Genomic DNA, 23,970 nt, shown 5'->3' on the forward strand with positions numbered 1-23,970 from the left:
CACTCCACATAGAGAATAATGGAGCCCCTGGCACCGACCTCCACCCGCACTCCACATAGAGAATAATGGAGCCTCCAGCACCGACCTCCACCCGCAGAGCCGCACTCCACATAGAGAATAATGGAGCCTCCAGCACCGACCTCCACCCGCAGAGCCGCACTCCACATAGAGAATAATGGGGCCTCCAGCACTGACCTCCACCCGCAGAGCCGCACTCCACATAGAGAATAATGGAGCCTCCGGCACCGACCTCCACCCGCAGAGCCGCACTCCACATAGAGAATAATGGAGCCTCCAGCACCTACCTCCACCCGCAGAGCCGCACTCCACATAGAGAATAATGGAGCCTCCAGCACCGACCTCCACCCGCAGAGCCGCACTCCACATAGAGAATAATGGAGCCTCCGGCACCGACCTCCACCCGCAGAGCCGCACTCCACATAGAGAATAATGGAGCCTCCAGCACCGACCTCCACCCGCAGAGCCGCACTCCACATAGAGAATAATGGAGCCTCCGGCACCGACCTCCACCCGCAGAGCCGCACTCCACATAGAGAATAATGGAGCCTCCAGCACCGACCTCCACCCGCAGAGCCGCACTCCACATAGAGAATAATGGAGCCTCCGGCACCGACCTCCACCCGCAGAGCCGCACTCCACATAGAGAATAATGGAGCCTCCAGCACCGACCTCCACCCGCAGAGCCGCACTCCACATAGAGAATAATGGGGCCTCCAGCACCGACCTCCACCCGCAGAGCCACACTCCACACAGAGAATAATGGAGCCTCCAGCACCGACCTCCACCCGCACTCCACATAGAGAATAATGGGGCCTCCAGCACCTACCTCCACCCGCAGAGCCGCACTCCACATAGAGAATAATGGAGCCTCCAGCACCTACCTCCACCCGCAGAGCCGCACTCCACATAGAGAATAATGGAGCCTCCAGCACCGACCTCCACCCGCAGAGCCGCACTCCACATAGAGAATAATGGAGCCTCCGGCACCGACCTCCACCCGCAGAGCCGCACTCCACATAGAGAATAATGGAGCCTCCAGCACCGACCTCCACCCGCAGAGCCGCACTCCACATAGAGAATAATGGAGCCTCCGGCACCGACCTCCACCCGCAGAGCCGCACTCCACATAGAGAATAATGGAGCCTCCAGCACCGACCTCCACCCGCAGAGCCGCACTCCACATAGAGAATAATGGAGCCTCCGGCACCGACCTCCACCCGCAGAGCCGCACTCCACATAGAGAATAATGGAGCCTCCAGCACCGACCTCCACCCGCAGAGCCGCACTCCACATAGAGAATAATGGGGCCTCCAGCACCGACCTCCACCCGCAGAGCCACACTCCACACAGAGAATAATGGAGCCTCCAGCACCGACCTCCACCCGCACTCCACATAGAGAATAATGGGGCCTCCAGCACCTACCTCCACCCGCAGAGCCGCACTCCACATAGAGAATAATGGAGCCTCCAGCACCTACCTCCACCCGCAGAGCCGCACTCCACATACATGGCTGCTCTTAGTGCTCTGTGCTGTGCGCACAGGACCTGTGATGAGGTCACAGGAGGGGAGGAGACAGGGGTCACATGATCGGGGGCCCTGACACCTTACCTCCTGTGAGCTCATCACAAGCCTTTGCACGCTACCAGCAGCATCAGCGTTCACGCTACTTGTAGATGCTGCTGGTAGCAGAGCACATAATGCCGCCCCCACGGTCACTCACTTTTAGGTGGGGAGAAGATGGAGTGCCATTGCAGCAGCCAGCAGGAATGTGGTGGGGGCCCCCTTAGAAGCTCTTGTGGTGGGGGCCCCGGGGCTGAAGCCCCGCCTGCCCTGCCTATAATCCAGCCCTGCACGGTGGCGGATTATAATGGAGCAATTTACTGGCCTGGGCTGTGGGCCCCTTAACCCCACTGGGCCCGGGGCAACTGCCCAAATTGACCTCATTATAATCCGCCACTGAGTGACAGCATTGCGGGCACGTCGTTCATCATGTGGCAGCGTTTGGCCGACTCAAGGTAAATCATTCTTGTGGTCAGTAAGGACCACAACTTGATGTTTAGCTCCCTCCAACCAATGTCTCCACTCCTCAAATGCCCATTTCATGGCTAACAGTTCCCGATTCCCCACATCATAGTTGCGTTCGGATGAGGAGAACTTTCGGGAAAAGAAAGCACAGGGATTCATTTTAGATGTTACCGGATCTTTTTGGGACAAAACACCTCCTGCACCAATCTCAGAAGCGTCCACCTCTACCTGAAACGGGAGTGAGACATCATGCTTCCGCAAAACCGGAGCAGAAGTGAACCTCCGCTTCAGCTCCTGAAAGGAAGAAACAGCCTCCGGAGACCAATTCAGCACATCTGCACCCTTCTTAGTCAAATCAGTCAATGGTTTGGCAATACCAGAAAAATTAGCTATAAATTTACGATAAAAATTAGCAAAACCCAAAAACTTCTGGAGGGCCTTCAAAGAAGTGGGCTGAACCCAATCATAAATGGCCTGTACCTTGGCCGGGTCCATTTCAATAGTTGAATAGCTCTTCCTGTGACATTCAAGATCCATAACGTGTTTCATAAGGCTCTGTTAAAGAGGTTTGTTGAGCCAGTAGTTCCTGTGGTGGCACCTCCTGACCCTGTATTGGTTGAAGGTAATGTGGAATATGAGGTTGAGAAGATACTGGATTCTCGTCTGGCTAGACGGAGACTCCAGTATTTGGTTAAGTGGAAGGGTTATGGCCAGGAGGATAATTCTTGGGTCTCTGCATCTGATATTCATGCCGAAAGATTGGTTCGTGCTTTTCATCGGGCCCATCCTGATCGCCCTGGTGGCGTGGATGAGGGTTCGGTGACCCCTCCTCAAGGGGGAAGTGCTGTTATGAGCTCATTTTCTCCTTCACCTTTGATGTCCGATGAACTCCCTCTGCTGGTGAAAGGAGGTAGTGAAATTGATTTGGATGGGAAAAACCTGTCATCTGAACAGGTGGAGTGTGATTGGACATCCGGAATCTCTGAGTGGATATAAGGCCGCCGACGCCCTGCTGGGTTGCTGGTGATCCTCTCTGCTCTGAGCTCTGGCCTCCAGTTTAGTCCTGTCTACTAAAGCTAAGTTTTTGCTCTGCTATTGTTCCATGGGATTTTGTCTAGTTTGCTTAGTGTTTGTGTTCAGCCAGCCTTAGTTGGGACTGGCTGAACTCCATTTTTTGTCTCTGATCAGTTGATCTCTTTGCTCTGTTTTCAGAATATACCTGAGTGCTGATATAGTGATTTTGAAGTCTAGTGGCCTTTTCTATCAGACGTGTTGGACATTATTTTTGGCAGGGTTTTTGCGTGATTGCAGACAGTTGCTTTTCTTTCCTGTCCTATCTAGTTAGTGAGGGCCCCATCGTTTGCTCAGCCTGTCTTTCTGTCTGTGTTTGTGTTTTCATCTGTTTTCACCATCAAAACATGTTGGGGGCTGTCTATTGCTTTGGGGTCTGCTCTGGGGCAATTTAGATTTCCCCTTTCTTTCTTTAGGTTTATTTAGTTCTCCGGCTGTGAACGAGGTGTCTAGGACCACCGTAGGAACACCCCACGGCTACTGTTAGTTGTTGTGAATAGGATCAGGGGTCTGCAATCCGCTAGCTACCAACCTCTCCGGTTTTCTGGACTTAGCTTGTTTTTTTTTTTTCCTTCGGGTGACTCATTCATAACAGAACTCCTGAACAAAGTAAATCTGAACAGGGAGGATGCTGAGGAACCGAAAGATACGGTCTGACCCTGGAATGTGCTAGGTGACAGAGAGAAGGAAAGGGAAAGCGGAAGAGTTGCATTTCTTACAATCTAATGTTGATGCTGTAACAAACATGGATGTGCTGTGCAAGAAGAAGTTCAGTAAAGTTGCTTATTGGCAAGTTGAAATGAACTGTGGCTCATTTTGTGTACAATCGGACAGAGGAAGCTTCCCGCTTCGTGGAAGGAACCCTGAAGATGCTGGAGCTACAGGTACGCGAATGATGGACAGTGTATACTTGTGAAGGGAGGCCAGAGTGTGTTAACGCAAATAACCTCAGCCACGACTACCACCCTGGCCGACCTTTACACTTGGCGTAGTCGGCAGGATGCTATAACCATGCCGCGTGAAAAACCCGTGGACGATGTGAATGATGTGACTGGCAAGAGTAAAGCTGAAGAAACAAATGTGACTGATGTACTGGACTTGTCTAAAACCTTATATGTAATGGACATGATGACAAAGATGGCAGCCATGAAGATGGCGGAAAATGGCGCCAAAAAAGAAAACTACTATGACTTCACCCTTCGTGGGCATGACAGCGCTGAGATAGCGCGAAAACCGGTCAGGCGACGTCCCTCGTCCAGCACCCAGAGGAGGTATTGGGGGCAAATAGCACCCCGCTTCCTTAAACTGCTTGCTAGAAGGTGGGTGGAGTGGCCAGAAATGACCACACCCTGGAACGGGTGGGGCCAGGCTCATTTTGTGTACAATCGGACAGAAGAAGCTTCCCGCTTCGTGGAAGGAACCCTGAAGATGCAGGAGCTGGAACTACAGGTACGGCAATGATGGACTGTGTATACTTGTGAAGGGAGGCCAGGATGCGTTAACGCAAATAACCTCAGCCACAACTACCACCCTGGCCGACCTTTACACAGCCATGATCTGTCCCCTGCTGCCCATAGTCCGAGCATCATGCTGCCATCGCACAGCCATGATCTCTGCCCTGCTGACCATAGTAAGAGCATCATGACTCTACTGACCAGTTCCCTCTAAGCACAGATAGAGGAATTTCCTATGATAAGTGCTATCAGGTTATACATTCAGTGGGTCAATCGTAAGGCGCTGTAATGGAGCCGGAGCATTTAAATGAAGGGCACCATGCTGGGCACCAGGTTTGCCCCTCATTGCCAAGTAGGAAATCTATCAAATCTCTTTTTCCTAAATGAAACTTTGTAGCTGAGGTATAAACACTGGTGGGCAGTGGGATGGAGGGTGACAGCCCATGGGATGGAGGGTGACAACCCATGGGATGGAGGGTGACAGCCCATGGGATGGAGGGTGACAACCCATGGGATGGTGGGTGACAGCCCAAGGGATGGAGGGTGGCGGCCCATGGGATGAAGGGTGACAGCCCATGGGATGAAGGGTGACAACCCATGAGATGGTGGGTGGCGGCCCATGGAATGAAGGGTGACAGCCCATGGGATGCAGGGTGACAGCCCATGGGATGCAGGGTGACACAGCCCATGGGATGGAGTGTGACAGTCCCATGGAATGAAGAGTGACAGCCCATGGGATGGTGGGTGAAAGCCCACATGATGGCTCTTGACCTGTGGGGACACAGACAGTGGAGGGCCCCTGAGCAAGCACAGTATACGGGCCCGTTCCAATCCAATCAGGTGTCTGTGAGAGAAGCTGGTTGCCACTGTGGAGGTGGAAGTGGCCCCGTTCCGTCTGGGTCCTGTGTCACAGGTCGCACCAATGGTCTGTCCGCCCCTCCGGTACTGCTCCAGTGTCGGCCATATAGCCGGCCTCTTTCCGCCACAGTTACGTCTCTTGTGTCAGTGAAGGATGTGACTGTGGTGACCGCACACCGGTTACAGTCCCCAATGTAATCATTTCAGTCATATTTATTTTGTCACACAAGACAAAACATGAGTGCAGCCACCGTGTTATCAGGGGCCATGTGGCCCTGAGAGGTTCCCCGTGGCCCTGGAGCTGCAGCGTTTGCCATGACCACATGTCCTGTTACTAACACACCGTGCTGCAGCACTGCTGCCTATGGCACGGCACGGCAACAGTTAAAACCTCAGCGCTCCGTACTCCACCCTGATTGGCCGGGAGTCACAAAGCCCTAGTAACGGAGGCCGGCCTCACATTGGCTGGCGGTTACCAAGACGTGCGACTTTAAGCGGACACAGAGTACAAGGGGCTGGGGGAGAGGCAGACACCACGGGGCAAGACGGGAAGAAGTGCTGAGGCGGCGGCGGCGGGAAGAGGCCGGGCGGAGAGTGATGAGATAACGGGACAAGGGGATTATCTGGGGGCAATGTCAGAGGAAGCGGCGCTCTCCCTGTGACCCGGGGATGGAGAATCAGGAGCTGATCAGCGCAGCGGAGATTATCAAGGGTAAGAGCCCTGACTGCAGGGTATGGAGCCTGTCCTCTGCTGCTTTACCTCTCCCCATCGCCAGGGCTGTGCTGCTGGGTGCCCACTGTTCACATAGGACCCCGGGGATCCCTGCACACTGCTGGGTGCCCACTGTTCACATAGGACCCCGGGGATCCCTGCACACTGCCGGGTGCCCACTGTTCACATAGGACCCCGGGGATCCCTGCACACTGCTGGGTGCCCACTGCTCACATAGGACCCCGGGGATCCCTGCACACTGCTGGGTGCCCACTGTTCACATAGAACCCCGGGGATCACTGCACACTGCTGGGTGCCCACTGCTCACATAGGACCCTGGGGATCCCTGCACACTGCTAGGTGCCCACTGCTCACAAAGGACCCCGGGGATCCCTGCACACTGCTGGGTGCCCACTGCTCACATAGGACCCCGGGGATCCCTGCACACTGCTGGGTGCCCACTGCTCACAAAGGACCTAGGGGATCCCTGCACACTGCTGGGTACCCACTGCTCACAAAGGACCTAGGGGATCCCTGCACACTGCTGGGTGCCCACTGCTCACAAAGGACCCCGGGGATCCCTGCACACTGCTGGGTGCCCACTGCTCACATAGGACCCCAGGGATTTCTGTACACTGCTGGGTGCCCACTGTTCACAAAGGACCCCGGGGATCCCTGCACACTGCTGGGTGCCGACCCCGGGGATCTCTACACACTGCTGGGTGCCCACTGCTCACATAGGACTCCGGGGATCTATGCACACTGCTGGGTGCCCACTGCTCACATAGGACTCCGGGGATCTATGCACACTGCTGGGTGCCCACTGCTCACATAGGACCCCGGGGATCCCTGCACACTGCTGGGTGCCCACTGCTCACATAGGACTCCGGGGATCTATGCACACTGCTGGGTGCCCACTGTTCACAAAGGACCTAGGGGATCCCTGCACACTGCTGGGTACCCACTGCTCACAAAGGACCTAGGGGATCCCTGCACACTGCTGGGTGCCCACTGCTCACAAAGGACCCCGGGGATCCCTGCACACTGCTGGGTTCCCCCTTCTCACATAGGACCCCAGGGATTTCTGTACACTGCTGGGTGCCCACTGCTCACATAGAACCCCGGGGATCCCTGCACACTGCCGGGTGCCCACTGCTCACATAGAACCCCGGGGATCCCTGCACACTGCTGGGTGCCCACTGCTCACATAGGACCCCGGGGATCCCTGCACACTGCTAGGTGCCCACTGCTCACAAAGGACCCCGGGGATCCCTGCACACTGCTGGGTGCCCACTGCTCACATAGGACCCCGGGGATCCCTGCACACTGCTGGGTGCCCACTGCTCACATAGGACCTCGGGGATCCCTGCACACTGCCGGGTGCCCACTGCTCACATAGGACCCCGGGGATCCCTGCACACTGCTGGGTGCCCACTGCTCACAGAACCCCAGGGATCCTTGCACACTGCTGGGTGCCCACTGCTCACATAGGACCCCGAGGATCCCTGCACACTGCTTGGTGCCCACTGCTCACATAGAATCCCGGGGATCCCTGCACACTGCCGGGTGTCCACTGCTCACATATTACCCCGGGGATCCCTGCAGAATGCTGCATGCCCACTGCTCACATAGGACCCCGGGGATCCCTGCACACTGCTGTGTGCCCACTGCTCACATAGGACCCCGGGGATCCCTGCACACTGCTGGGTGCCCACTGCTCACATAGGACCTCGGGGATCCCTGCACACTGCCGGGTGCCCACTGCTCACATAGGACCCCGGGGATCCCTGCACACTGCTTGGTGCCCACTGCTCACATAGAATCCCGGGGATCCCTGCACCCACTGCCTGCACGTGATACATGAGAAGTGTGTGCCATGCCGTACGTGAGAAGTGTGCGCCATGCCGTACGTGAGAAGTGTGTGCCATCACTGGCATCAGTCACCAGACACATTCTAAGGCAGATCCCTAAAATTGAACTCTTTGATTTTTTTTCCAATTGTCTAAGAAATATAAAAAGATCCTGCATATTATTGATACAATCAAAGAAAATCCTCAGATCTTTGCGGGATTCAAAATTGCAGAGATTTTTTAGCCTTGTCGGGTCACACTTTATAAATCACTTGATGGAAGAGGATGTGATCCTCACTGACGGCCGTCACACTGATTTCTTATGACCACAGATCACGATGGTGATCTCATCAGCTCCTGCTGTGTAATCATGAGGCTGTGAGAACTAAATAGAATTGGTATAAACTCGCCGCTCTTGTGTGTGTGTGTGTGTGTGTGTAGTTAGCATGTATATCTGGCTCACAGTTTACTTTCAGAACCTGTTTTCATGTAAAGTGCATTGTTCCTCAGGTCCACTTCCTGCTTGTGTGTCCTTGTGGTGATACATTCTTCATCCCCATAGTAACAGAACACTCAAGTGTTGCACAAACGTAGCCGCGCCATCGTCCCTGACCACAATGACCCCATATGACATACATATATGTGTGTACATTTTATCTATAGTAAAAGTAATCTTAATAATATTAATGCTTTGATAATCTTTGATAATATAAATGATTCGATAATCCGCTGCACCCTAGGGCTGCCCGTATACATGAATATTTTAGGGTTTAAGGATCAAAGTAGAAAATGGCACAGAGATGTAATTTTTTTTAGATACATATATCCTTCATAAAGGGACTGATCTGATTTACTATAAATAACAGATCATTTAAGAGTTTTCATTTATTTATTATTTACCATGGCTTTCTTTTATTTTTCAGAGAAATTGCTTTAATCTGATAATCCCTAAAATCTGATAATCTGATGCGTTTCGTGCAGTATAATGGGTAGAGACCAGAAGCAGAATACTGGCCACAGAGAACCAACTCAGACCGTCCTCATCTGATTAAAACCCCGTAGTGATGGAAGCATACTTAGCCTCTATTCCATAGCTGTATCGTAAGCAGAGAAGCTCCGGCGATTGTAGTGTCCTGTCCAGTATAAAGGGAAAAATGATTCATAATGTTCTTTTTCACCCAATCATCATACCTGTTATTCATCCTGTAAAAGCGGAAATCGTGACGGCCGGGTGAACGGAGCCTTTGAAACGTTTCTAGGACTGATCCTGTGTAATTGCCGCCCTGGCTGATGACTATAATGGGCTGGTGATCCGTGCAGGACAGGCCGTCACTACTCACCGTTACTCACTGTAACACTGAGCATTGTTCTCTTCTTCTTTGTAGGTCGCTTGTACTTTGCAACCTTGAGGAACAAACCAAAAAGTACCGTAAACACGCACTACTTCTGCACTGATGAGGAGCTGGTGTACGAGAAGTAAGTGTGGCTCGTTTCCGTCTTGTTAATTGCATCTCCTGTGCAATAGTAAGGAAATCATGATCTGTTTGGGCCCGTGAGGACTGGAATTTGGGAAATACTGGGTTAGGCCTGTTTCACACTTCAGTTTTTTGACGTCAGTCAAAATCCGCCAATTTTCGAAAAAAAACGGATCTGCCAAAAAAGGGACGGATCCATTCTTTCCCCCATAGACTTACATTAGTGGCGGATCTTGACCGACGGTCGTCCGTCCCACCCGTTTTTTGACGGATCCGTCAAAATGTTAGCGTCTCCAGTGCGGATGGGACGGACAATGCAACGTTCTTTTGCAGCGACGGTCCGCTATTTTGTAGCGTGCATCCTTAAATTTTCTCTCTCTCTCTCGCGCGCTTTGCATTTTCGGCGGATCCGACCACAATAGCGGCCGCTAACATCCGTATGTCACATAACGCAGGCGGATCCATTACTTTTCGTTTTTGGCAGATGTCAGCTGACCACCAACAACGTAAATGTGAAACAGGCATTAGATGAATAGGTAGTTGTCTTGCTGCCCTTTTCCCAAACAACAAGTTTTAGTGCACATACAGCACCATTCTAAAACGTCCAGGAGCCATTTATTTCTGATGCTTTGTAACTTGCCATCCACTTGTTTTGAGTGTGTGATTTCTCTTCTTCAGCATTCTGCCAGCACTATAGGAGCAGGAACTTCCTTTCCCTTACTTTGCACCCACCACAGTCCCATAGCCTCCCTGCCCTAAACTGAAAAAATATTTTTTTATGTTTACATGCAGTTTGTCAGACAGGAGAGTAGGAGCAGAGAGGCCAAGACATTCTCTCCTCCCTGTTATCCATTTTGGTGCCTCTGGCTATTATCTGCATCTTTCTTTATTCACTTCTATGGATGTTCTGAGAATATCTGAGCCAGCTTGTTCAGCTGTTATATTTGAATGGCGAGATCTGCACCTGCGCAACCACCTTTCCATTCACATCTGCTACAAGACGGGGCTCGGGGGACCCCCATTCTCAAGATGGCTCCGTTCTGGTCTAAAGAAGGACTTGCTAAAGCAAATATTATATATATATATATATATATATATATATACAGTGCCTACAAGTAGTATTCAACCCCCTGCAGATTTAGCAGGTTTGATAAGATGCAAATAAGTTAGAGCCTTCAAACTTCACACAAGAGCAGGATTTATTAACAGATGCATAAATCTTACAAACCAAAAAGTTATGTTGCTCAGTTAAATTTTAATAAATTTTAAACATAAAAGTGTGGGTCAATTATTATTCAACCCCTAGGTTTAATATTTTGTGGAATAACCCTTGTTTGCAATTACAGCTAATAATCGTCTTTTATAAGACCTGATCAGGCCGGCACAGGTCTCTGGAGTTATCTTGGCCCACTCCTCCATGCAGATCTTCTCCAAGTTATCTAGGTTCTTTGGGTGTCTCATGTGGACTTTAATCTTGAGCTCCTTCAACAAGTTTTCAATTGGGTTAAGGTCAGGAGACTGACTAGGCCACTCCAACATCTTGATTTTTAGCCTCTTGAACCAGGCCTTGGTTTTCTTGGCTGTGTGCTTTGGGTCACTGTCTTGTTGGAAGATGAAATGACGACCCATCTTAAGATCCTTGATGGAGGAGCGGAGGTTCTAGGCCAAAATCTCCAGGTAGGCCGTGCTATCCATCTTCCCATGGATGCGGACCAGATGGCCAGGCCCCTTGGCTGAGAAACAGCCCCACAGCATGATGCTACCACCACCATGCTTGACTGTAGGGATGGTATTCTTGGGGTCGTATGCAGTGCTATCCAGTCTCCAAACGTCACGTGTGTGGTTGGCACCAAAGATCTCGATCTTGGTCTCATCAGACCAGAGAACCTTGAACCAGTCTGTCTCAGAGTCCTCCAAGTGATCATGAGCAAACTGTAGACGAGCCTTGACATGACGCTTTGAAAGTAAAGGTACCTTACGGGCTCGTCTGGAACGGAGACCATTGCGGTGGAGTACGTTACTTATGGTATTGACTGAAACCAATGTCCCCACTGCCATGAGATCTTCCCGGAGCTCCTTCCTTGTTGTCCTTGGGTTAGCCTTGACTCTTCGGACAAGCCTGGCCTCGGCACGGGAGGAAACTTTCAAAGGCTGTCCAGGCCGTGGAAGGCTAACAGTAGTTCCATAAGCCTTCCACTTCCGGATGATGCTCCCAACAGTGGAGACAGGTAGGCCCAACTCCTTGGAAAGGGTTTTGTACCCCTTGCCAGCCTTGTGACCCTCCACGATCTTGTCTCTGATGGCCTTGCAATGCTCCTTTGTCTTTCCCATGTTGACCATGTATGAGTGCTGTTCACAAGTTTGGGGAGGGTCTTAAATAGTCAGAAAAGGCTGGAAAAAGAGATAATTAATCCAAACATGTGAAGCTCATTGTTCTTTGTGCCTGAAATACTTCTTAATACTTTAGGGGAACCAAACAGAATTCTGGTGGTTTGAGGGGTTGAATAATAAATGACCCTCTGAATAAACGTTTCACAATTTAAAAAAAAATTAAACAAAGAAATAACATTCTTTTTTGCTGCAGTGCATTTCACACTTCCAGGCTGATCTACAGTCCAAATGTCACAATGCCAAGTTAATTCCGAATGTGTAAACCTGCTAAATCTGCAGGGGGTTGAATACTACTTGTAGGCACTGTATATTGTTATTATTTATTTAATTTTATTTATTATATATATAAATAATAAAAGAAAACGTTCAAGGTACAGATTTTAAAAATTAAATGTAAAATTTAAATAAAGTATAAATATTGTAGAAAACTCACCCCCTCAACCAACCATCACTGTCCGAGCACTGACCCTGTTACCCTAAATTGGACATGTAATGTTTAAATGTGAATGTCAAGAGTAAAAAGACGGTTGTAGGATGACACTATATGATTAAAATAAATATCAATAATTAGAATTAACTATAACCATATATGTGTGTGTAAATGAAATGTTATAAACCATTGGACCTTTCTCTGGTCTTTAGAGATCACGGCCCACCAAACACAAAAGTTAATGCTGCTAAATTTCACTCATTAAAAAAGCCAAATACCTATTCTGAATACACAAAAAACCTAAACCGTTCGCCCTAAGAGAAGTGGTAAAGATGCAGTTAGACGTGTGCCTTCAGGGAAACTCTTAGACTGATTCCAAAGAAAAATCGTATCTTTCTTTATTGAACATTCTGTGTGATAGAATCTCCAGAGGGATTGCTTCCCCTTAGGCTACTTTCACTTTACGTTTTTAAAATCCGGCGGGCTGTGGCGAAAAGTTGTCAATCCTGATCCGGTAGAAGCCGCAGCACGTCGGATCATCTGTTTAGGCCGGAGACGGTGCAGGAGAGAGAGAGAGTCTTCGGGCATGCGCCGTGGAAAAAAGTGGTCCGGCGCTGTCAAAAAAACGTTGCAGGGAATGTTTTTTGCAGACGCCGGACAGGCATTTTTTGCCGTATCCGGCAAAAGCCGGACACGCCGCATGGCCATCAGGCGCAATACGGCGATAATGCAAGTCTATGGGAAAAATGCCGGATCCGGTGTCAACCGGCGCCGGATCCGGATTTTACATTTTTCGCCGCATCGCGCCTGATGTTTCAAAACGGAAAAGTGAAAGTAGCCTTACAGGGATTAAGCTAAATAGATGCGGACTTGGCGAACAAACTGTGTAAAGATTTAGGCCTAATGGTTCAGGGAAAGTATGACAATCTCTGGTCTAGTGAACATGTTGTCTCACAGCACTGACCTAGTTTTCTGAAAAGGGCCCTATGATTTTTAATTTGGTAGTTTTTTGTTCTGCCGCTGTTGTTTACCCTGCAAAATTACTCTAGCAAATGGTGAAAACAATGGGAACGGATAGACGGGCACGATAATATGCTGCCACGAGAAACCCCTCTTAGCCTCAGGATATGTATTTTGTAATTCTTATTCATTGTCACACTTAAAAAGGCATAACTTTTAACTTTTAGATATTTCCGTTGATATAGTTACCATATATTGGAACTTGTTTTAATTTTTTTGTGGAACTGTTTTTTTTTTTTTTTATCTTGTTGATTTAACTTTTATTATTTTTTGGGGAAAGAACGGAAGAAACACAGCAATTCCATTATTAATGAACATAACGCAATAGCTACAACTTGGTCGAAATATGTTGACACCAAATAAGTATATGGGTTTTTTCATCACTTACTACTTTTGCTTCATTATAAAAAGTTTTAGACAAAAAATGTAATTCTTGGGTCGCTGCGTACAGAGGGCCATAACTTTTTTATTTTATGGCTATCAAAGACAAACTACAGCTTGCTGTTTTGCAGGATGGGTTCAATTTTATATTTGTGCCACTTTGGGGAGGGGGCACTAATATATATATATATATAAAATGTATGTTAGTGATTATTAATAAAATGGATACGTAAAAAGAACAGTCATTCCTTTATTGTGCCTGTTATTATGATTGCGGCTGTTCCAAAAATGAATTTTTTTTTTTTTTATGCTGAAGGAGTAAAAGGAGAAAAAGGAATGGTCATATGCTTATAGCAGACCAAAGAGTGTTTGAAAGGTCTATAGCTTCCATAGTAAAGAAGGTCCATTGATGTGACAGAAGGAGATGCTCCCTCTGTCAAACATCTTAGATGCAATGTCAAATGGGATGGAGATCACCCTTATTGGTCTTTAGTCAGTGCCTGATGCCCAAGGCTGCTAGCAGCATCCTAGATGTTTGGACTGATGACTTCCGAGAGCTGTCCGATTTTTTTTTTTTTTTTTTTTTTTTTTTTACAGACCCATAGAGTTACATTGCTGATTTTGAGCAATTTCAGACACGTCATCGCAATTTTGCACTGATCTCTTGTTTCGGCTAAAAAAAAGCTGATATGAGAACGGTCTCATAGACTGTCAGAGGTATAAGTTCTATCCAGGAAGATCACAGATAGAACTCTTATGTGAAAAACAGACGTCTGAATGAGGACTAATATAATGGTCTTTCATGGACAATTTAAGGTTGTTGTCCTGTACTTGGCTATTAGATGGGTGGAAGTCCACCACCATACAGCCCCATTGATCATGTGATTGTATGATTGTAGCTCCGCCAATATTTGGACGTAATCAGTGTATTGAGATGGCACACCTCAACTCCGTACACTGTGTAATGGCTGCTCTTGGGTACTGAAGCTCATCTCCTATTGAAGTGACTAGGTCATGAATATTATTGTTATTATACATTTTTATAGCGCCATTTATTCCATGGCACTTTACAAGTGAAAAGGGGCAAATATAGACTAGTACAATAAACCTCAGCAATACAAGATACACACAAGTACAGAAGGAAGAGAGGACCCTGCCCGGCAGGGCTCACAGTCTACAGGGAATGGGTGAGGATACACTAGGAGAGGGGAGAGCTGGTCGTGCGGCGGTTCAGTAGACTGAGGATCACTGCAGGTTGTAGGCTTGTCGGAATGCATATGTGCATTCATGTTACCACCACCCGCACGAGGAATTCAGGGGAATCGTGACAGTGTGCGATCCACACATTGTTGGGATTCGGTAGTCTGCAGTCACTGGGCCGGAAGACTTTTCTTCTGAGACCGGACAACCCCTTTAAGGGTGAGTGGACTCGTACGCATACAGATTCTGACCCCCCCACTACACCCCTATTTCCAGGCTATTGGCTCTGTACTGTGAGAACTGTACATTAGTAGGATAGAGCTACAGTATCGTGCATATAATAATTTGTTCCCGTGTAACCCTTTTAGCTGAGATTTCACCTGGGAACACATTAATATTTAACAGTTTCCACCTACACAATAAAAGCCGAGGTGTGAATCAATCCTAGTCCATATAATTAAGTTGTCGTTTACGGTTTGGCATCAAGCAGAAGAGTGGTGGCAGGTTCATGTATGGGGTTCTTTTTCGAGCATGACCTGATTTCTCTCTCTATTAGGTAGTATTAGTTTAATAACTCCTGTATAAAACAGCTTTCCTTCCAGCCATTGGATCTTGGCTGCAGTTTTCCAGTTGTTGCGACTCTTAGACGTTTTTGATAAATGGTGGGATGTTATTTTTCCATAGTGTGACCTGGGGATGAAAGGTATGTGCACACCATGCAGTACAGCAGGTTTTTCTCTTTCAGGTGTCCATTTCTTAAGTTGAATCATCTCAAAATAACCTAATAAAAGAGGCATGTGTAGTGTGTTCTTGTATTAATGCACTTTACCAGAAAGCCACCTTTAAAGTTGCTGCCTGGTTTGGAAACTCCCGTTAAAATGATGAATTACTGGAGACAAGCTGACATGGTGGGGTCCGTTATAAGGACCCGAACTATCAGTAAGGAGACCAATGTGTAAGTACAGTGGGGAAAACTAAGGGTGCGCCAGCCCCAGAGAATCTGAATGGAGCATTCGCAGTACCACCCTATTCCAACTACCCATTGCGGTGAGAAGAAACTAGAAACATGGGACCCCTCGTATCATGATCGGGAGGAGTCCCAGCAAGTATATACTTAAAGGGTAACTATCATGTAAAAATATGACGTATTATAGGGACTGCTATGGGGTCCTGATCCGTGGGGATCTCGAGACTCCCACTGTTTGATCAAACCTTCAGTTTGAAGTGTGCGGCTCATGCTGGAGGTGATGTATTGTCTCAGTAGTAAGTCTATGGGTCCGGACACCACTCACACCACAGAGCAGCTGTGCACTCCAGAGCGGTGTTTTGATCAATTGATTTTGATTTCAGTACCCGAGCACCCCAAGCCCCTTTATCAGCAGCCCCTGTTATACATAAAACATTCTATTAAATGATAATAATAATAATTTTTATTTATATAGCGCCAACATATTCCGCAGCACTTTACAATTAAGCGGGGACATGTACAGACAATAAATTCAATACAAGTTAAGACAATTCAAACAGTGACATTAGGAGTGAGGTCCCTGCTCGCAAGCTTACAATCTACAAGGAAATGGGGGGACACAGTAGGTGAGAAATGCTTGTTAATTCAGGTCTGGCAATTATAATAGGGATTTTCATATAAAGCTGCATGATCCGGTCATCAGCCCGTGTGTTTAAGTGCAATAGACAAGTATCAAATGCAGTTATCATGTGCATGAAGGGTGTGGAGACAGATGAATAGTAGGGTGCAGATTCAGAATAATATTTGGAAGGAGGGAACAGGGCAAAGTTAGCTTGCTGAGTAGTTGATTTGGTAGGCTTGTTTGAAGAGATGGGTTTTCAAAGCGCGCTTGAATAGGTCAGGGCTAGGTATCAGTCTGATCGTCTGGGGAAGTGCATTCCAGAGAGCTGGAGCAGCACGAGAGTAGTCTTGGAGACGGAGGTGCGAGGTTCGGATTACGGGGGATGTTAGTCTTAGGTCATTTGTAGAACGGAGGGCACGTGTAGGGCGATAGACAGAGACGAGAGAGGAGATATAAGGCGGTGCAGAACAGTGGAGAGCTTTGTGGGTGAGAGAGATGAGTTTATACTGGACCCTGTAGCGAATAGGTAGCCAGTGTAATGACTGGCACAAGATGGAGGCATCGGTGAAGCGGCTGGACAGAAATATGACCCTGGCTGCCGCATTCAAGATGGATTGGAGAGGAGAAAGTTTGGTAAGAGGGAGACCGATCAGAAGAGAGTTGCAGTAGTCCAGACGAGAATGAATAAGAGCGACAGTAAGAGTCTTAGCAGTTTCAAAGGTGAGAAAAGGTCGGATTCTGGAGATGTTTTTAAGATGCAGGTGACAAGAGCGACTGAGTGATCGGATGTACGGAGTAAAGGAAAGTTCAGTGTCGAATATGACCCCAAGACAGCGGGCATGCTGCTTGGGAGTTATGGTTGAACCCTCCAGGGTTATTTCGATGTTAGGTAGAGTGAGGTTAGTAGAGGGGAGAAACACAAAAAGTTCAGTTTTAGAGAGATTTAGTTTCAGATAGAGGGAGGACATGATGCTAGAGACAGCAGACAGACAATCCTTGGTATTTTGAATTAGGGTAGGGGTGATGTCAGGGGAAGAAGTGTATAATTGGGTGTCATCAGCATAGAGATGATACTGGAACCCAAATCTGCTGATTGTTTGTCCAATAGGGGCAGTGTATAAAGAGAAGAGGAGGGGGCCTAGGACTGAGCCCTGCGGGACCCCGATAGTAAGGGGACGAGAAGAGGAAGAGGAGCCGGAAAAAGATTCAGTGAAGGAGCGGTCAGAGAGGTAGGAGGAGAACCAGGAGAGGGCTGTGTCCTTGAGGCCTATAGAGCGGAGCATAGTGAGGAGGAGCTGGTGATCCACAGTGTCAAATGCGGCAGAGAGATCCAGTAGAATCTTTCGATTTAGCTGTTATTAACCCCTTGCCTACAAATGACGTAATATTCCGTCCATGTGACCATGGACCTAATTACCATGGACGGAATATTACGTCATCGCGATCAGCGGCGCCCACGTGGTGAGCGCCGCTGATCGCGGCCAAGTGTCAGCTAATTATCATAGCTGACACCCGGCACAATGTGTCAGGGGCGGTCACGGACCGCCCCCGACACGTTAACCCCTTGCACACCGCGATCAAACACGATCGCGGTGTACCGGGGGTTAAAGGGAAGCATCGGCAGGGAGGGGGCTCCCTCCGTGCTTCCCTGAGCCCCCCACGGCAGCGCAATGTGCAGCGCTGCTGCGGGGGACTCCTTTCCTCCAGGCCCCCGGATCCAATATGGCGACGGGGACCTCCGGGGGCCTGCAGGAAGCTGGCTTCCTCAGTGCCTGCAAAGCGCAGGCATGAGGAAGCCTGTGCAGTGCCTGTGACAGATCGCTGATCTGTCACAGTGATCTGTGATGTGACAGATCAGTGATCTGTCACAGGACAGTGAAGTCCCACCTGGGACATTGTAATAAAGTAAAAAAAAATAAAAAAAAAGTGTAAAAATAATTTAAAAAAAATCGCCAAATAAATTAAAAAAAAAAAAAAAATATTCCCCAATAAATTCATTTTTTGGAAATAAAAAAAACCCAAAACAATAAAAGTACACATATTTGGTATTGCCGCGTCCGTAACGACCCGCCCTATAAAACTGTCCCAATAGTTAACCCCTTAAGCGAACCCCTTAAAAAATAAAAAACGAAGCAAAAAATAATGATTTATTATCATACCGCCGAACAAAAAGTGCAATAACGCGCGATCAAAAAGACGCATATAAATATCCATGGTACCGCTGAAAACGTCATCTTGTCCCGCAAAAAACGAGCCACCATACAGCATCATCAGCGAAAAAATAAAAAAGTTATAGCTCGCAGAATAAAGTGATGCAAAAATAATTATTTTTTATATAAAATTGTTTTCATTGCATAAAAGCGCCAAAACATAAAAAAACGACCTAAATGAGGTATCGCTGTAACCGTACTGACCCGAAGAATAAAACCGCCTTATAAATTTTACCGCACCCGGAACGGCGTAAACGCACCACCCAAAAGAAATTCATGAAACGCTGGATTTTGTAAATTCTGCGTCACAAAAAATGAAATAAAAAGCGATCAAAAAATGTCACATGCCCGAACATGATACCAATAAAAGCGTCAACTCGTCCCGCAAAAAATAAGACCTCACATGACTCGGTGAGTCAAAATATGGAAAAATTATAGCTCTCAATATGTGGTGATGCAAAAACTATTTTTACAATAAAAAGCGTCTTTTAGCGTGCGACAGCTGTCAAACATAAAAACCGCCATAGATAGTAAATCAAACCCCCCGTTATCACCCCCTTAGTTAGGGAAAAATAATAAAATTAAAAAAATGTATTTATTTCCATTTTCCCATTAGGGTTAGGGTTAGGGCTAGGGTTAGGGTTAGGGCTAGGGTTAGGGTTAGAATTGGGGGTTTCCACTATTTGCGCACATCAGGTGCTCTCCAAACGCAACATGGCATATGATCTCAATTCCAGCCAATTCTGCGTTGAAAAAGTCAAATGGTGCTCCTTCCCTTCCAAGCTCTGCCATGCACCCAAACAGTGTTTTACCCCCTCATATGGGGTATCAGCCTACTCAGGACAATTTGCAAAACAACTTTTGGGGTCCTATTTCTCCTGTTGCCCTTAGAAAAATAAAAATTTGGGGGCAAAAATATCATTTTTGTGGAAAAAAATTTTTTTGTTATTTTCACGCCTGGGCGTTATAAACTTCTGTGAAGCACTTGGGGGTTCAAAGTTCTCACCACACATCTAGATAAGTTCCTTGGGGGGTCTAGTTTCCAAAATGGGGTCATATGTGGAGGGTTTCCACTGTTTTGGTACATCAGGGGCTTTCCAAACGCGACATGGTGTCTGATCTCAATTCCAGCCAAAAAAGTCAAATGGCGCTGCTTGCCTTCCGAGTTCTGCCATGTGCCCAAATAGTCATTTACACCCACATATGGGGTATCAGCGTACTCAGGACAAATTGCACAATAACTTTTAGGGTCCTGTTACCCTTGGGAAAATAAAAATTGGGGGTGAAAAGATCATTTTGTTGAAAAAAATATGATTTTTTAATTGTACCGCTGTACATTATAAACTTCTGTGAAGCCCTTGTGGGTTCAAAGTTCTCACCACATATCTAGATAAGTTCCTTAGGGGGTCTAGTTTCAAAAATGGGGTCACTTGTGGGGGGTTTCCACTGTTTAGGTACATCAGGGGCTCGCGAAACGCGACATGGCGTCCGATCTGAATTCCAGCCAATTTTGCATTGAAGAAGTCAAACGGCGCTCCTTCCCTTCCGAGCTCTGCCATGCGCCGAAACAGTGGTTCCCCCCACATATCAGGTATCGGCGTGCTCAGGACAAATTGCACAATAATTTTTGCAGTCCAATTTCTCCTGTTACACTTGGTAAAATAAAAAAAATTGAACCTGAAGTAATTTTTTTTGTGAAAAAAAGTTAAATGTTAATTTTTTTTAAATATTCAAAAAATTCCTGTGACGCACCTGAAGGGTTAATAAACTCCTTGAATGTGGTTTTAAGCACCTTAAGGGGTGCAGTTTTTAGAATGGTGTCACTTTTGGGTATTTTCTATCATATAGACCCCTCAAAGTGGCTTCAAATGTGATGTGGTCCGTAAAAATAAAATGGTGTTGCAAAAATGAGAGATCGCTGGTCAACTTTTAACCCTTATATCTTACTAACAAATAAAAATTTTGGTTCCAAAATTGTGCTGATGTAAAGTAAACATGTGGCAAATGTAACTTATTAACTTTTTTGTGTGCCATATCTCTGTGATTTAAGGGCATAAAAATTCAAAGTTGGAAAATTGCGGAATTTTCAAAATTTTCGCCAAATTTCCGTTTTTCTCATAAATAAACGCAAGTTATATGAATGAAATTTTACCACTAACATGAAGTACAATATGTCACGAGAAAACAGTGTCAGAATCACCGGGATCCACGGAAGCGTTTCAGAGTTATGACCTCATAAAGGGACAGTGGTCAGAATTGTAAAAATTGGCCCGGTAGTTAACGTACAAACCACCCTTGGTAGTGAAGGGGTTAAATCATTAGAGACTTTAGTGAGGGCAGTTTCAGTAGAGTGTAAAGAGCGGAAACCAGATTGTAAGGGGTCGAGAAGAGAGTTATCCGAGAGATAGCGGATTAGACAGGAGTGGACCAGGCGTTCCAGGAGTTTAGAGATGAAGGGAAGGTTAGAGACAGGTCTGTAGTTAGCAGTGCAGTTCTGGTCCAGGGATGGCTTTTTAAGTAAAGGGGTTATGATGGCATGTTTAAATGAGGAGGGAAATATACCTGAAGAAAGAGAGAGGTTAAATATTTTAGTCAGGTGAGTGGTGACCACTGGTGAGAGAGACTGCAGGAGCTGTGAAGGAATAGGGTCACTGTTGCAGGTTGTAGGCCGAGCAGAAGCGAGGAGCTTGGAAACTTCTTCTTCTGAAACAGGCTCAAAGATGTCTAGTGAGCTTGAGGTGCGGCAGGGAAGGGGATCCAGGCACTGAGGAGATAGGGCTGAGATATCCTGATGGATGTGGTTGATTTTTTCTAGGAAATAAGTGGCCAGATCCTCACCGCTGAGGTTGGTGATGGGGGCCTGTACTTTAGGTTTCAGGAGGGAGTTTAAGGTATATAAATGATAGTTGCCTTTTCACACCTACACTTTAAAGAGGTGATAAATGTTGATTCTGAATAGTCCTAATAATCTACTTTAATCCTTTATGGGCTTCTTCCCGTTCCTTGTATACAGTGTCTGTGTCTCACACCTGCATCATACATACATGAGCGGCATTCTAGCTTGTGTGGCAGATAATAAACCCTTGTTATGTTCTGTAATTGTATACGTGTGTCACCGTACGACGTATCTTCATTTTACTGTGATGCGACCTGAGTAGCACAACTGAGGTAGCTGCTCTCATTACCACCAGTTCCTAAATTGACATTTGGAAAGCTTGGTGCCCGCTTCTCTGTACAGAGAGTGTGATTGTGCCTGATGTGACAAGATAAGGGCCCCTGGGGGGTACATTGTTAGCCAGTAATATTGTAACAAAAGGGAGCTTAGGAACTCCACACAATGGGTCCGACACGCTCCCCACATCTGATTTTGTCATGTTTCCTCTAAAGGCCCTTTTACATTTAGCGATGCACCAGCGATCCGACCCGGTCAGGATCGCTGGTGCATCGCTAAATGATCGCTAGTGAGCTTTCATACAGAAAGATCTCACAGCGATGCAGCAGCGACGCAGCGCACGATACTTACCTTTCACACACAGCGATCCTGGCGTCCTCCCGCCCGCGTCCATGCGTCGCTGGACGTCACAGCAGGAAGTCTCAGCAGGAAGCGCCCGACGAGAAATGGAGCCGGACATTCTCGCGCGATCAGCGATGGACAGCGGGGGAGCCGGTCGTTGGTAAGTATCACACATAGCGATATCGCTAGCAATATCGCTATAACCTCACAAAACCAGTGACGTTTTAGCGATATTGCTAGCGATATCGCTTAGTGTAAAACCCCCTTAACTCCTGATCAGCCATCCCACACCTCCCTCTTATCTATGTCTTATATCCTCCCAGTATCCTGCCGCGTGCAATGAAATGAAAACGTCAGAGTATGCAACAAGCAAAAGGATTATTATAATTAGAAATAAAATGAGTATTAATGTAAATAGGGAATTATACAAATTTTGAATACCATCAACCAAACCCACTGACTTTGTCAGGACTGGACGATTGTTTGATTTGTATGGTGGTATCATATCTCTTGCCTGACCGATGATGTCAGGGAAATAAAGGATCAGGAATGTAGGAATTTAATATGCCTGATCCTTTGCTCTGAAGGAAGAGTTGTGAGGCAGCTTCTTACTGCCCTCTTCCCATTGAGAACACATGCAATAAAGGTACATACAGTTGTGGCCAAAAGTATTGACACCCCTGCAATTCTGTCAGATAATACTCAGTTTCTTTCTGAAAATGATTGCAAACACAAATTCTTTGGTATTATCTTCATTTAATTTGTCTTAAATGAAAAAACAAAAAAGAGAATGAAGCAAAACATTGATCATTTCACACAAAACTCCAAAAATGGGCCAGACAAAAGTATTGGCACCCTCAGCCTAATACTTGGTTGCACAACCTTTAGCCAAAATAACTGCGACCAACCGCTTCCGGTAACCATCAATGAGTTTCTTACAATGCTCTGATGGAATTTTAGACCATTCTTCTTTGGCAAACTGCTCCAGGTCCCTGATATTTGAAGGGTGCCTTCTCCAAACTGCCATTTTTAGATCTCTCCACAGGTGTTCTATGGGATTCAGGTCTGGACTCATTGCTGGCCACCTTAGAAGTCTCCAGTGCTTTCTCTCAAACCATTTTCTAGTGCTTTTTGAAGTGTGTTTTGGGTCATTATCCTGATGGAAGACCCATGACCTCTGAGGGAGACCCAGCTTTCTCACACTGGGCCCTACATTATGTTGCAAAATTTGTTGGTAGTCTTCTGACTTCATAATGCCATGCACACGGTCAAGCAGTCCAATGCCAGAGGCAGCAAAGCAATCCCAAAACATCAGGGAACCTCCGCCATGTTTAACTGTAGGGACCGTGTTCTTTTCTTTGAATGCCTCTTTTTTTCTCCTGTAAACTCTTATGTTGATGCCTTTACCCAAAAAGCTCTACTTTTGTCTCATCTGACCAGAGAACATTCTTTCAAAACGTTTTAGGCTTTTTCAGGTAAGTTTTGGCAAACTCCAGCCTGGCTTTTTTATGTCTCGGGGTAAGAAGTGGGGTCTTCCTGGGTCTCCATAGTACGGGTTGACACTGTTGTACCCTCGGACTGCAGGGCAGCTTGAACTTGTTTGGATGTTAGTCGAGGTTCTTTATCCAACATCCGCACAATCTTGCGTTGAAATCTCTTGTCAATTTTTCTTTTCCGTCCACATCTAGGGAGGTTAGCCACAGTGCCATGGGCGTTAAACTTCTTGATGACACTGCGCATGGTAGAAACGGGAACATTCAGGTCTTTG

General features: G+C 47.1%; 1 protein-coding gene across 1 annotated transcript in view; it reads left to right on the top strand.

The window, feature by feature from the left end:
• Positions 1-5,894: 5,894 nt before the first annotated feature.
• CDC14A (cell division cycle 14A) overlaps positions 5,895-23,970 on the top strand; it is a 161,330-nt gene continuing 143,254 nt past the window's right edge. The window contains exons 1-2 of the mRNA XM_073571653.1: positions 5,895-6,142; positions 9,378-9,468. Of these exons, the coding sequence (XP_073427754.1) occupies positions 6,100-6,142; positions 9,378-9,468 (134 nt within the window). The 5' untranslated portion in view covers positions 5,895-6,099. The remainder of the gene's footprint in view (positions 6,143-9,377; positions 9,469-23,970) is intronic.

The sequence above is a fragment of the Dendrobates tinctorius genome, unplaced genomic scaffold, assembly GCF_039654945.1.
Source record: "Dendrobates tinctorius isolate UK_male_01 unplaced genomic scaffold, ASM3965494v1 ptg000029l, whole genome shotgun sequence".
Classification (NCBI taxonomy): domain Eukaryota; kingdom Metazoa; phylum Chordata; class Amphibia; order Anura; family Dendrobatidae; genus Dendrobates; species Dendrobates tinctorius.